Source organism: Diplotaxodon limnothrissa, linkage group LG17 (assembly GCF_057381915.1).
Source record: "Diplotaxodon limnothrissa isolate DT_005_m linkage group LG17, D_limnothrissa_male_GT1.1, whole genome shotgun sequence".
NCBI classification, from domain to species: domain Eukaryota; kingdom Metazoa; phylum Chordata; class Actinopteri; order Cichliformes; family Cichlidae; genus Diplotaxodon; species Diplotaxodon limnothrissa.
Genome location: NC_140612.1, coordinates 17,347,821 through 17,362,485, shown reverse-complemented (window position 1 = coordinate 17,362,485; position 14,665 = coordinate 17,347,821). Strand labels below are relative to the sequence as shown.

Here is a 14,665-nt window from a genome sequence, read left to right as displayed (position 1 = left end):
ATTAGGCTTCAAACTTTCCTTTCTGCTAAAGCATATAGTTAGGGATGGATCAGGTGACCCTGAATCCTCCCTTAGTTATACTGCAATAGGTGTAGGCTGCTGGTGGATTCCCATGATGCATTGAGTTTTTCTTCTTCAGTCACCTTTCTCGCTCACTATGTGTTAATAGAGCTCTCTGACTCTCTTCCACAGCATGTTTTTTGTCCTGTCTTTCACTGTATTTGATTTTGCACTGTATAAATAAAACTGAATTGAATAAACTGAACTGAATTAAGCGTGAGTGAATGTTTGAAGAAGCCTGCAACATTGCCACAGATATGATTTTAATATAAACGATGAAATGAAGACTCAGTTTACTAATAACCGGATTAAAATCAGCGGCGCTGCATGAAGCTGAAACTCTGCTCACAAATGTTCTGGCTCATGTATCTGCAGACGGTTGAACCTCAGACGGCTGAAAGGAAGACTTCTCATTTCAGGATGAGTGACTCTATGAAGACTCAGCTGGTGAGCTCCATCCATCTGCAGGAGGTGGAACTGCAGGAGAAACCTGCCGACGACAAGCAGGACAGCAACAATAGCAACAATGGTGAGTCTGATAATCGATAATCAAACATCTGGAGATGATGTGATGCCCTTGGAAACATTGGAGGGTCCTGTGAGGCCCTTTGAAACGTTTCCTAAAAAGGTTGTGATGTTATTGTGAATGAACCTATCTGCAAAAACTGCAAAAACATCAGGAGAAGCACAGTAGGTTTCTGCCATGGGCAGGTTTTAACGGTCAGTTTCACTACAGAGACCTTCTTTGTACTTTATTTCAGTCCAGTTTTATTCCTAAAGCACTTAACAGCAGAAGTGCGATGCTTTATTCTGAAAGGTAAAGACTCGAATTCCTGTTCAAAGAATTTCCTTTGAACAGGAAGAAACCTCCAACAGAACCAGGATCAGGCGGTCCTGATCAGGAGCATGCTGGGACTCAAGTCCTCTGCAAGGAGGTTAAAGCTCAACTGTTTTAGGATCATATCAGTCCACCACAGAAGAACTAGTTCTCACCACCTCATTTCCCTCATTATGAAATTAAAGGTGTCTGTCACAGCCATTCTGAGCAAGAGGAAGGTGGTGATGTTAGTTGATGTATTGATTGATTGATTCTTGCAGCAGATAAAACGTTTACAGTGGAGGATGCCGTGGAGAAAATCGGCTTCGGGCGTTTTCACATTCTGCTGTTTGTCATCATGGGCAGCTCCAACGTGAGTAATGTTTATGCTCAGCAGCAAAATACTCAGAGTATTTAAAGTAATCAGGGTGCTCACTGTTGTGCTCACTGTTGTGCTCGTGTTTGTGCGCAGATCGTGGAGGCGATGGAGATCATGTTGTTAGCTGTGGTTTCTCCGGAGATTCGATGTGAGTGGCGTCTGGATGACTGGCAGGTGGCACTCGTCTCCACTGTGAGTCACAGCACACAGACTGATCTGCTGATAATTTATTGATTAATCAATTAATTTGCGTCAACCAGTTAGGCTGAAACCTCTGAACTCTCAGAGGGTAACCCTGACCTCAGTGGGGCTTTCTTTAGCATGGCTTGACTTTATATGGTCAGCAGCTCTGAACAGGTCTCACTGATCGATCACGTTCACAGTCAGCAGAGCAGCTTCTTGTTTCATTACATCAGAGGCGTGTGAGCTCATTAACGTGATGGCTATATGAAAGTGCTGCAACACTTCTCTCTGTGTCCTCAGATGGTTTTTCTGGGCTTCATGGTTTGTGGAGTGTTGGGAGGATACATCGCCGACCGATACGGACGCTGGAAGGTCAGAAACAACCGACACGCAAGGTCTCAGCTGGAGTCTGTGCACTGATTGGTTGACTGCTGGTGTGTGTGTGTGTGTGATCCAGGTCGTGTTCGGTGGCTTCGTGTGGAGTGCGTACTTCTCGCTGCTCACGTCATTCGCACCGTCGTACGGTTGGTTCATCTTCCTGCGTGCCATGGTGGGCTGCGGCGTAGCAGGAGTGTCGCAGGGGTCAGCTCACACACACAAACATTACGCTGAACATCCTGCAGTCTGATTGGCTGGATGGTGGTAAGCTTCAGTGGCTGCTCTAATTGATAGTGTCTCTGTTCAGGTTTGTGCTGAAGACCGAGTTCATCCCGGCAAAGCATCGAGCCACCCTGCTGCCTCTGGCCACCGTGAGTTCATCCTTTCTTTGAGTTTCACTGGTTTCCACAAAAATAAAGACGAGGAAGTCAGAATCATGTTGACCACAAAGTACTGCTCCATCTGGGAGACCTCACAGAGCGAAACATCACAGAGGTCCTAATGAGTGTCCACACAGGAAGCGATCATCAGCATCACTTTATCACTGACAGTTGGTCGCTATCAAACATTACAGGCTGAGGTTGCCTGGGTAACCCACCGCTGTATATCAGTCAACAGTATTTGTGACTCCGTTGGTCGTTGCCTTTATTGCTTACCTGGAAGTTGATAAAAGTTTTACTGAGGGATCACCCACTTCCTGTCACCAGCTGTTATTTCGCTCGCAGTTCCTTCCTTACTCTGCTCTAATCCTCATTTCTAAGGTCATGTTTTGGAAATCAGATATTGTGATAGCACAGAAGTTGAGAGGGTTCTAGTGCCCATTACTGAGGACCTCACAGGGTTAAATCCAGTGTTTTATTTGACCTTCATAATAATCATGGGCAATAGCAGCTTGACGCAGATTTTATTACATGGAAAACTCAACATGCTCAGCATAAAAGATAAAAACATAAAAGATGAGTAGGTCTATTATCTTTTTAAGGCAATACAATCAAAGAAACACGTGTCAGTGTATACACGCAGTTATTAATCACAGTCTTGTGGAGATAATATTCTGTTTTTAAAGAGATGTGAGAAAGATAAAGTTTTAGATGTCCAGCAAATACAAAACATCACAAGGCGACAGCAGCAAAGCTCAGAGTCCGTCTCTAAAACACGTACATGTATCATAAATCACAGATAATGGTCTGTTGCCAGCCTTATTTTAATGCTTAATACGCGTCATGGAGAGAGCACAGCTCCATGGGTAACAGCTTCAGCTCACGTCACGTTGTTTGTTTGTTTTTCTCCCATGGGGTTTTCAAAGGCATCCTCAAACTCAGCTTAGTTACCTGTATGGTGTGATGTCATCAGTTCAGATCTCCCAGCATGCTCCCTGTTTGTGTGTCAGATATTCTGGATGCTGGGCTCCATGCTTATCATCATTCTGGGTATGCTGGTGGTTCCAACTTTGGGCTGGAGGTGGATGATACGGATCTCTGTCACGCCGAGTATCATCCTCATCTTCCTCTTTAAGGTGAGATATGCCCCTCACCTGTCCACCCTAACCTGTGCAGCAGTGCTGTGATCATTAGATTAGAAATGAATGCACATATGAACATTCAGTGTGGCAAATTAAACGAAGAATGAAAGATTCCTAAAGAGGTTTTCAAAGATGTTTAAGTCTTACTGTAATAATTCACAGTTACTAAAAGAAGTGAGGGATGATTTGGAGGTTCTGAAGTAGTTTGTCAGGTTTTAGGTTGTTGGTTGTTAAACTAAAAGTGCCAAAAGGAGAGGGGTGAACAAAAAAGAGAAGCGGAGGCACTAAACTAGTAGAAATCACATGAAGTGCCACTTAAAGCATAAGCTGGGGAAGACTAAGTTGCCACAATAATCTCATCAAGGCTAATGTGAGTTTCTGATTGCTGGATGTATTCAGGCTCGTGAACCCAGACTGACTGCTGTTTCTGTATGTATTGATTCAAATCAGTTTATTCCTGAGTCGGCTCGTTACAACGTATCAGCAGGAAAGACTGAGGCTGCCATGAAAACGCTGCACTGGATTGCTAAAATGAACCGAGCTTCTCTTCCGCCAGGACGACTCGTGGAGCCCGTCACGGTGCGTTAAGTGCAGTGAGTAAGACTTGAAATAAGTGTACCGATCTTCCTGAAAGTCGTTTGCTGAAGGAATCTTTCAGCTCCTGAAAATGTTTTGCTGTCAAAATGATTAAAAATATTTCAAAATTGTTTTATCTTAAAGTTTGTGATAACAGTCTACTGGAAAAACACTACACAGGGCAGTATGTGTAATTCACAGGGATGTCCTGATGGTGGCTCATAATATAAAGCAACTTGATGTGATTGCCATTGTGATTTGGCGCCGTATAAATAAAACTGTTGAATTGAGTTGAATCTGAGGGTATCACTGGATTCAGTCATAGGATATTCGGTGTGAATGTTCCTGTGTGTTTCAGAGCGAAAGAGGCAGCTGGAGAATTCTGCTCAGCCCATTATTCAGGAGGACATCTGTACTGCTCTGGTACTCATGGTAATGGTATTTTATTTTTTAGTGTTTTAATAAAAGCAGGCTACATAGCCGTCACAGTAAAAGGGCATCAAAGGAGCAAATTATCAGATAAAAGCAAAAGATCCAGTGAAAGCAAACTGGAGGTTTGCACAGGTTACAATTATAGACAGGAATAGTCATGAACTTTCCTTCTTTAAGGAAACCAAATCAGAAAGTATGCGTGCTTTATATTAAAACATAGTAAGGTATCATAGGCATAGAGGAGAATACTGTATTATGTCTTCTGATTGGATGCCAAATAGGGAGATTTAAAGTACTAAGTTTATACAGACAAAAGTTGTCTATGAAGTGTTTCAAGCATTTCTGGAAACATTTCGTAGACAACTTAAAATGCTCCCAGCAGTTTTTTTCCCAACCATAGACACATCCGAGGTTTGTAGAAGTCATTGAATGTGGTTGTTATACCCAGTATGTATAATCCTTCTTGGACCTGTTAAGGACCAACTTTCATTTGTTTCACTGTCAGGTTTGTGGCATCGTTTATATACTACGGCTCAGTGCTGAGCAGTTCGGAACTGTTGGAGAAGAACCTGTTGTGTGTGATCGATGCTGACAAAGAGCATCAGGTCAAACATCGCCATGAGGACGGACTGTGTTACTGCATCCCCTTTGGTTACAGTGACTACCAGACTCTGCTTATCAGCTGCCTCGGAGAGGTTGCATGTGAGTCATCGTCAGCGAAATGCGTTGAGAGAATTTTCAGTTCATCAGTTTTTCAGCCACACTTGCAGAATAATTCCTAAAACGTACTGCGAAGGTTTGCTGCTGTGCTGTTTCCGGATCAGGTCTACTCTGACTCCTCTCTTCTATCCTCCCAGTGGTCCCAGCAAACATCGCTCTGCTCAACGTGTTTGGACGCAAGATGACTCTGACCGTGCTGCAGCTGTTAGCAGCCTTTTTCTTTATGATACTCAACATTTGCTCCACTATGTAAGAGCCCCACAGATTGGACCCCCCTGACCGGGTCCAAGTGTATGACATCATCTCATTAGAGCAAGTCAAGGTTTGTGATGTCATCTGGTCTGTTTTGGTCGTGCAGGTTTGGCTTCACGGTGCTGCTGTTTCTGCTGCGGTCTCTGGTCTCCATGAACTTTAATGTGGTTTACATCTACACAGCAGAGGTACGTTCACAGTCTGCTGGCTTCAACGGTGCATTTTTTAAGGACCGGGTCTGAGGTGACAGGAGTTTTGGTTTCTCAGGTGTACCCCACGGTGGCGCGCTCTCTGGGGATGGGTTTCTGTACGTCGTTCAGTCGCATCGGAGGAATGATCGCTCCGTTCATTGCTCAGGTGCGTTGGCTGTCCTGCTTAATGATCAGAGTTTTCAGGTTTTTGGTCCAGTCTATCATTGCTTTGTGTGTACTTCAGGTGCTGATGTCTCAGTCGGTGATTCTGGCTCTCTGTCCGTTCGCTGTGGCCTGTGTGCTCTGCGCTCTAGGAAACTTCCTGATGCCAATAGAAACCAAAGGACGAGCTCTGCTGGTGAGAATGTGATTTTGTATGAGCTTTGTTCTTTTTTCTTATGTCTAAATGCCGTGGTCTGACATGTTTGTTTGTTTGGATTTTTTCAGCAAAACTCCTGATGGTGTCTCTGAACAAACTGCTGCTCTTTGTTATTTCATTTTGGTTACATGTGTAAAGACTTTAAATATGATACTGACCTCAGGTGTTGCTGTGCCTTCATTAACAGCTCAAAGGGAATGAATGTTTGTTAGCATCAGTGAAGGAAACCTTACATTGTTCAGGTTGTCAGGCCAGTTATGAGCCCTGTTTCTCTGGTTTTTGTAGGATTATCTTTCACCTCCTCCTGCACTTCACATGAATCAGCTGTTACTTTATGCTTAAAAGATTCAACAGTATAACAATGTAACATTATTTCTGGCTCTTTGTATGTAAAGAATAATAATTACCGTATATTTTATAAACATATCCAGAAGGTACAGGTACAGGTACAGTAGGCTCTAACAGTAATTCTGTATGCTCATTAATAAACTCCAACTATTGAACAAAGTGTTTGTGTGAGATAGTCTACCTGTGGATGTTTTTTTTCCTTCATGCTACAGATGTCATGTTTTACTTTGATCATATAAAACTGAATTTAATGAGAACATCCTGTGAGTGCAGTGTAAATGATCTTCCTCTGGCGCCACCTTCAGGACAAATGATACAGGCTCACGCCTCAGGTGTGATATGAGCAGCCTCTCAAGTGCAGCTGTAACGGAGTCAAAAAAAAGAAGCTTTATAACATGTTAATAGTTGGAGCATGTGCCAGATTTCGATGTCTCATTATGGAAATTTGTGATTGGAGAAAATTAATTAATTGATGTAAAAATAAATAAATAAATAATCTTTTGTGGTAAACTGTAGGCAGTTCATGCTTGTCGGCCAAATAAATGCTGTTCAGATTAAAAATTTTAAAAAAGGTGATGATCGCAAAGTGACTACAGCCATATTAATGGTAAATTTGCTGGGTTAAGGTAAATGGGAATGAAGACAAATACTACTATAACTCTCGAAAATTCACAATTATTATTCATATGAAGATTACCATATTAAACTAACTATATTAAACTTGGAGCCACCTGGTCGACAAATAACGCAACTGCATTGTTAAGGTTCCTCGTGGCTGCACAACATGCCAGAGCAAAGGAAAATGATCCCAAAATGGAGACGGGTGCAGGTGAGCAGCATTTGTGTTTCTGTATGTTTAATAGTGAAAATGTTCTCACAGTAGTAATAGTTCGTATGTGTTTTTGTTATAAGCACTTCTAGCATGTACCCTGAAAGTTACAGCTCTAATAGTGGAGCTCTTTTGGAGCTCTTAATAGTAAGTTTATTTACAATTAGTACTTATGGTTAGCATGCTAAGCTAATACTCGTTAGCCAGTTGGGTGCTTACTGGCTGGCTCCTGGCTCTCATGTTTTGTACGGGAGTACATCACAGGTCAGGCTAACATGACCGGGCTGGATACAATAAAATTATATCTAAACGTTACTGTGTGTGTTTTCATTGAAAAATAATACATGAAAATATTTTATAAATTACCTGCACTATAGCAATATGTGCGGCTATATAAAGAGCCACCAGCAGGAAATAATCGCGGGAATAGTTTGTGGTATCGGTGGTTCATCTGCTGAGTAAAAAGATAAGAAAAGGAAAATGGATCGGGTGCTTGTCACAGTTGCTGCTGGCATTATGTACCTTAAGGCTGAAGAAGAAGCAGCGCAACTGAGAAGATCCGGGAGAGAAGAGCCAGAATGAAGATGAGGGGGAGGAGACGTGCCTTGATGGCGTGCCTTCTTCACTCAGTACATTTTTAAAAATAACTAATAGCCGAGGCTGCCTGTCGCCTGGGGGACGTCGTATGGTAAGGTCATCGTATAATGATCTTCCCGGACTACTCAAAGTTGCTGAGTGAGAAGCGGAATAAGTTTAATGAGTGCAAGAAGCTTCTGCACAACAAACGTATTGGTTTCTCCTTAATTTACCCAGCAGTGCTTGTTGTGAAAGCTCCTCAGGGATCCCGTCGCTTCGAGGACCATAAAAAAGCAATGACTTTCATTCGCCCCATGGTGTAAAACTGGTTTGTTTGCCTGTTTGTTTTTGTCGTTTTTTTGTTGGGGTTTTTTTCCCTTCATCTGTCGCTTTTGTTTATTTTTCTGGGTAGTAATTTTCTCCTGTTTTGTTTTTTGTTCTTTGTTTGTTTGTTTTTGTTTTTGTTGTTTGTTTGTTTGTTTGTTTTTGTTTTTCCTAGACCCCAAAGTACTGGAAAAGGTCGTGGCTCCAAAACTCCATTAATAAAACCTTATTAATGGAGTTTTTATTATGTTTAGAGAGAGATACAAATGATGATTATTACGTGCTCGCTTCATTTTCGTATTAAGGACAATTCTGGAGGTTAACTCAGACCTCTTCTCTAAACTGAATTGGACACAAGGTGGAGCGGTGAGTTCATACCCTTAGTGGATCTATTGTACTGTGTCCATTCTCAATGTTCTGTTTGTTAAACTGTATTATGAGCATTAAACTAGAACAAAGTTTGGTTTGGAATGTATGTTTTATAGATAAGACTGTAGATCCAGTATATTCGATTGCGGGATTTTTTATTTTTTTATTTACACATTAACAAGAGAATTCTCAGTAAAACCAAAGTTACTTTCCCTAGTAACTAGTAAAGCAGGGCGATATGACCAAAAATATTTATCACGATATACATTTGAAAATTTGCGATAACGATATAACTGACGATATAATTGACACTAGACAAAATACTTTACAACTCCACAACTTTATTAGTGAAAAAAAACCCATAAATGTATTTTCACTTAAACAAGCAGCTGTTTTTTATGTGCATTAAAGTTATATAAAAATGTAACAGTGCAAATGCAAATTTCTCGCTGACAGTTTAACCAAAAGGCATTTCCAGTGGAAACTGGCCAACATATCCTGAGCATAACCATGTATAATATGCACAAAACTTAAAAAGAGGTTATACACACACAATACGGTAATATTATGTTGAAGCACAGTACGTATCACTCCGCGAGGCTCCTGCCTACGGTAGCCGTAATGCTCCGACAATCCATCAAGCGGTACGGCTTCGTAGCTTAGCAAAGTCGGACTAAAACATTTGACAGATTTTCGAGCGTCGTGTACGACATAAAATCGTTTCGAGGTCAGTAAACACAACCAGAATTCATACATAAGGCACACGGGATTATAAGGGGCACTGTCGATTTTCAGAAAAATCAAAGGATTGATTTTAAGTGTGCCATATTTTCCAAAAAACACGGTAATAACGACGGCCCGCTAGCATGCGCTACCAAAAATAGTGCTTTGTTGTGTATCTGATGGATGAAAGCCAAACCAGTTCCACACCACTGAAGTTGCAGCATTTTTACAAACCAATTCTGGTTCATCCATTTCATTCAACGATCCGCTTTCGCCCTTCTCATTCTGCGTCGCCGGCATGTGCGTATGAAAACAAAGGCACTGCGCATGCGCGTTTTATCCATATTCTATCGCGATATTTCATTTTCCTATCGTTGCCCAACATTACACCGGTATTACCGTGAACAGTATGATATAGCCCAGCCCTAGTAACTAGTTACTTTGAAAGTAACGAGTAACTTGAAGTAACTGAGTTACTTTTGATAGAAGTAACTAGTAATGTAACTAAGTTACTAATTTAAAGTAACTTACCCAACACTGGTGACAGTGGATCAACTGAAATATTTGGACGCTCCCATTACCGTTAAAGAGATAGTGGGAGTTATTAAACACCTTCCCTCTGATAAAGCACCAGGCCTGGATGGCTGTACGGCTGGATTTTATAAATCCTCTCCAGAAGATCTAGCGCCACTGCTTTTAAACACTTATAATGAATCTTTTCAAGAGCGTAGGCTCGCACCTTCACTATCTGAAGCCATTATTACACTTATCCTGAAGAAGGACAAGGACCCCACTGACTGTAAAAGCTACCGACCGATAAGCCTGACCTCCTATGATAGTAAAATTTTATCTAAAATTCTGGCTAATCGATTAAACTGGGTAATAACCTCTCTTGTACATGTAGATCAAGTTGGTTTCATAAGCTCACGCTCTTCAGCTGATAATATTTGGAGGTTAATTGACATTATATGGGCGGTTCAGGACAGTCATTCTCCCATAGCTGCGATTTTGCTGGATGCCGAAAAGGCATTCGACAGAGTCGAGTGGAGATATCTATTTGCCACTTTGGAGTGTTTCGGTTTTACTAAAAGCTTTATTAACTGGATTCATCTTATATATGTACACCCCAAGGCATCAGTACTTACAAATGGAATAATAGGGCTTTCTTTTGAACTAGGTAGAGGAACCAGGCAGGGGGATCCCCTCTGCCCACTCCTCTTTGCTCTGGCCCTTGAACTGCTGGCAGAGGCTATTCATAGGGAGCCCAATTATCCAGGTGTCAGTATAGGGAGAGACTGTCATAAACTGTTGTTGTATGCTGATGACATTTTGCTTTTTATATCAGACCCAGAAAAGTCTTTAAAGTCCTTGCAGGTAATAATAAATACGTTCTCAGCTATTTCTGGTTACAAGGTGAATTAGACCAAATCGAAGGCCCTTCCATTAACTAGTTATTGACCTAGGTCACTTTTTCAAACCGGTATGTTTTCCTGGCCTCAGAAGGGCATTAAGTATTTAGGCATTACCTTCCCGCCTCATCTGTCAGACCTAAGATAAATTTTGAACCTTTACTCAGCGATATGAGAATTAATGTTGATCGTTGGTCTCAGATGTATCTCTCGATGTGGGAAAGGTAAATGTAGTTAAAATGGTATGTACACCTAAGTTCAATTATTTGTTGCAGGCTCTACCATTTCATGTTTCTTTGAAATACATCAAACAATTTGACCAGCTTTGCAAAGCATTGATATGGAATAATAAAAAGCCTAGACTGAATTTGAGAAAATTGCAGAAACCAGTAGACAGAGGTGGGTTAGGGATGCCCAATCTACTTTTATATCATTATGCTTTTTCTCTTTGGCATTTGGCACATTGGTTTTTACCCCCTGAGAAAGCGCCTCCTTGGTTCTCTATTGAAAGTACTGCATGCTCGCCATTTACACCATTATATAGCTTATCAACTAATCTGTCCCCCCACATCCAATCACATCCGGTATTTTCTCATTTAAAAGAAGCATGGAAAAGATTGTCCAAATTATTCAAATTTGACCCACATCTCAACCAATCTGCTGGTATTTGGTATAATCCCAAACTTTCTATTGCCAAATTACCCTTCTTTTGGAAGCTCCGGTTTCAGAGAGGTATAACAGTTGATAGGTTTATGCTACAAACCTATTCGCTGGAACGTTCAAGACAATTCTACTACGCAGCAATAGCAAGACACGAGTAGGCAAAGTTCTTTGTGTCACTCATATATGATGGAGAGAACCATGACAAGCGCCGTTCCTTCGCTTGACCCCAGTCGCTCTCGTCCACACTCCCTCGTAACACTGCTCTTTTATTGAGGTTACATGAATATACATAGGTTCATTAACATATGACGTATACATACAAACAAAGAGTACCTTGCCTGTGCGTGTTCAGAGTGTGACCCCATAAACGACTTCCCTAAACCTGCTCGTCTGGAAGTTCAGCAGTTCATCTAAACAAAAGGCACTTAGACTAAAACAGATATAAATGTGTTTGCTATACCAGAAGGCACACAGAGTCTTTACTAAGGATCAAACCTCTATCAACATGCAATTGATTATAAAACTTTAAGCATATATGAGTAAATATTTCTAAGCATAAATGACAATCCAATATTATAAACCTGACACAGTGCTGGGGGATCTTTACAAAAACAGTATATTTAAATCATTTGAAAAACTTGCAGAAGAATTTGATTTTGTCACGGCTGGCGGAGGGAGCCGTGTGGTGTGGAGGAAAAGGAGGACCCAAGATGCAGCAAACTGATGATACGAGTGATGTTTTATTTACAAAGGTGGTGGTGGCAAAAACAGGCAACGAGGTATGAGTAATTTACAAACGGAAACCTAAACTGGGAGAAACTAAATGACAAACCTGAGACCATACAAAGGGGGTGCGGGGCAGAGGGACGCAGAGACGGGACGCAGAGACGGGACGCAGAGACAGGACACCATGGAACGCAGATGAATGCAGAGATACGCAGAAATACACGGATGAATGCAGACGAGCCGACAACCAACACAGACCGACACCCACTAAATATACACACACAAGGTAATCAGGTAATCACACACAGGAGGGAAGAACAGCTGAACCTAATACACATGAGGACCGGAGGAGACAAGCTGAACACCATGACAACAGACACAGACCTTCAGAACAGAACAGGAAATCCAGAACACAAGCCTTCAAAGTAAAACAGGAAACACAGACTGATTTACAACACAACACGGGGACATGAACAGAGCACCAAGGACAGACACAGGTAGGGCTGACAATACACCAAACTACAGGTTCAACCCTAAACTAATACAAATCAGAATAAACACAAAACGCTGGGTCAACGACCCAGGACCATGACAGATTTACCTTGGCAGAAATTTTGGAAATACGTGCAACTAAGACATTTGATAGTTAATACATTTGGCTCATCCGCAAAGTTCCCTTTAAGCTGCAACTTTTTGGAGGAAATCAAAACAATCTTCGGGCGTGGACAAGAGGCATCAGCTTATTACAAAATGCTTTTATTAGCTTCCGATCCTAACACACTGTCCCTCAAAAGAACGAGGGAAATGGACTTAAATCTCAGCTTTACAGTGGAGGAATGGAATGGCATTCTTAGGAATCTGAAAAAAATGTCATGTGAACTGCGTTCAAGATTGGTTCAATTTAAGATTTTAAATAGAGTTTACTGGACACCCTCACGGTTGCACAGGGTGGGTCTAGCGACTGACGATGCATGTTGGAAGTGCCAGCAGGATAGTGGCACACTTTTACATTTGTGTAGGGTAATTTCCACTAAACCAAGTTCAAAAAGGGGAGTCTATGGCTGACGCGTGTTCCTGGTTTCCAAAAGAAATGCTTCCAGTTGCATTATGATTTGAAGACTGTTTATTTATTACAAGCTGAAGATGTAACAATGAACTCCTTCCTAAATTAGCATGAAAGTTCCAAAAAATAGCAGTTATCCAGAACTACCTGTGCACACAGTCAGAAAACCGTGAGACTCCTAACCTCTCTGTCCATGCTCCTCCCCTTCCCTCTCACACAGGGTTTCATGCTACTATTGCACTGACATACTTAAAGTGAGAGGTACCCCCTTTTAGGTTCCAATCCCAAAACAGTGACTTAAAATTACTTTATGTAAACACATATATTTTCTCATTTATTAATCCTGAAAAGATGACTTATGTAATGAATCTATGAATTATAAAACAAACATGAACTCAATTGTAAATAAAAATATAAAGCAGACGTCTGGAGTTTACAATTTGCTTTGGGGATGCTCCAAAGTCCAAGATTTTTGGATTCATATTCATACTGTAGTAGAGAAGGTTGTAGGCCAAGGGGTGCCATTTATGAACAGTCTTTATGTAGTAGGAGACCCTTCAGCTTTGAGTCACTTACCCACTCCTCTTGCTCATTGGGTACAAATGGCTATTATACTGGGGAGGAAGCTGTTGGTGACAGAGTGGAAGGCCTCATCGACTCCTACCTTCTCTCAATTCTATATTTCTCTGGGACAAGTGGCAGCTTGCGAAAGATTATCATATAGGCTGCTAAATAGACTGGACGACTATAATGATAAATGGGCCAACTACCTTTCATATACAGGTCAGTGACGTATCTGGCTAAAGTAGTTAAGGTCGGACTAAATATGATAGCTGTAATTGGGTCTATGTGAAATATTGGCATCGTTGTGTATTTACTTTATTTTGGATTTTGTTTTTTTGCATGAGAATATGTATTGATTCTCAATTTGTTTTGTTGTTGTGACTGGGAATGTCCATTCTGTTATCTTCTGTTGTTTTGGGTTTGTTTTTTTGTTGTTGTTGTTTTTGTTTTTTAATATTAAAATCTAATAAAGTTTGAGTCATAAAACCCCCCAAAAACTAATAGCCTGGTGTTTCTATGCATGTACTCCCAAATCTAGAGAAAAGGTTGCATTTGCTGTGTATAATATCTTATGGTGGTAGATCAATACTATAAAGCCTATACAGTTTAACGAATGTATCACTGAGCAGTACTGAAACAAGCTTTACTCTCCACATGACATATACTAAAAATAACAATAAATAATTCAGTACTGTTCAATAAATATATGTATATATATATAGAAAAACCTAATCCATATCTGTTTACATACTTTAAGTGTCTTTTTTCTTGTTTAAAACAGGAAAAAGCCCAGCAAAAATATAAACACAAATAAATAACAGTGTCCCCATCCTTTAGCTGATCTCAAACCAGCCTTCAGACTCAGCATCAACATGCTTGTGCAAATGCTCCCCAGGGAAAAACAACACGGTTGGAACCACGAAATTGAGGTGCTTGTAACCATTTACTGGCTGGCCTGTGTAGCCTCATACAGAGTGACGGCATCTTATTGCCTTCCCGGCAAAGAGGCATTCCGTTGCACAGCTGGTACAATTGATGGATGCCATATCCGGATTCGTCCACCTTGGGAACCATATCAGGTCCTACATAAATAGGAAACTGTTCCCCTCTCTTGTGCTGCAGGGCATCTGTGACTCCAAAGGTACATTCCTAGATGTGTACATTGGTAATTGCGGATCTGTG

General features: G+C 41.1%; 1 protein-coding gene across 1 annotated transcript; it reads left to right on the top strand.

Moving 5' to 3' along the window:
- Positions 1–480: 480 nt before the first annotated feature.
- Positions 481–5,969, top strand: svopl (SVOP-like). The gene is made up of 15 exons (XM_085375508.1): positions 481–589; positions 1,159–1,250; positions 1,350–1,448; positions 1,740–1,811; positions 1,897–2,021; positions 2,125–2,188; positions 3,208–3,333; positions 3,790–3,918; positions 4,274–4,347; positions 4,853–5,049; positions 5,205–5,316; positions 5,426–5,507; positions 5,587–5,676; positions 5,755–5,868; positions 5,958–5,969. The coding sequence occupies exons 1-15, from the start codon at positions 481–483 to the stop codon at positions 5,967–5,969; spliced, it is 1,497 nt and encodes a 498-aa protein (XP_085231634.1).
- Positions 5,970–14,665: the final 8,696 nt, after the last annotated feature.

Excerpts from the sequence above, each read along its gene's own strand:
- svopl (XM_085375508.1), top strand. The coding sequence starts at position 481 with ATGAGTGACTCTATGAAGACTCAGCTGGTGAGCTCCATCCATCTGCAG. Across the intron at positions 1,449-1,739 it reads AGGTGGCACTCGTCTCCACT|ATGGTTTTTCTGGGCTTCAT; the intron begins GTGAGTCACAGC and ends CTGTGTCCTCAG. Across the intron at positions 5,050-5,204 it reads CTGCCTCGGAGAGGTTGCAT|TGGTCCCAGCAAACATCGCT; the intron begins GTGAGTCATCGT and ends CTATCCTCCCAG.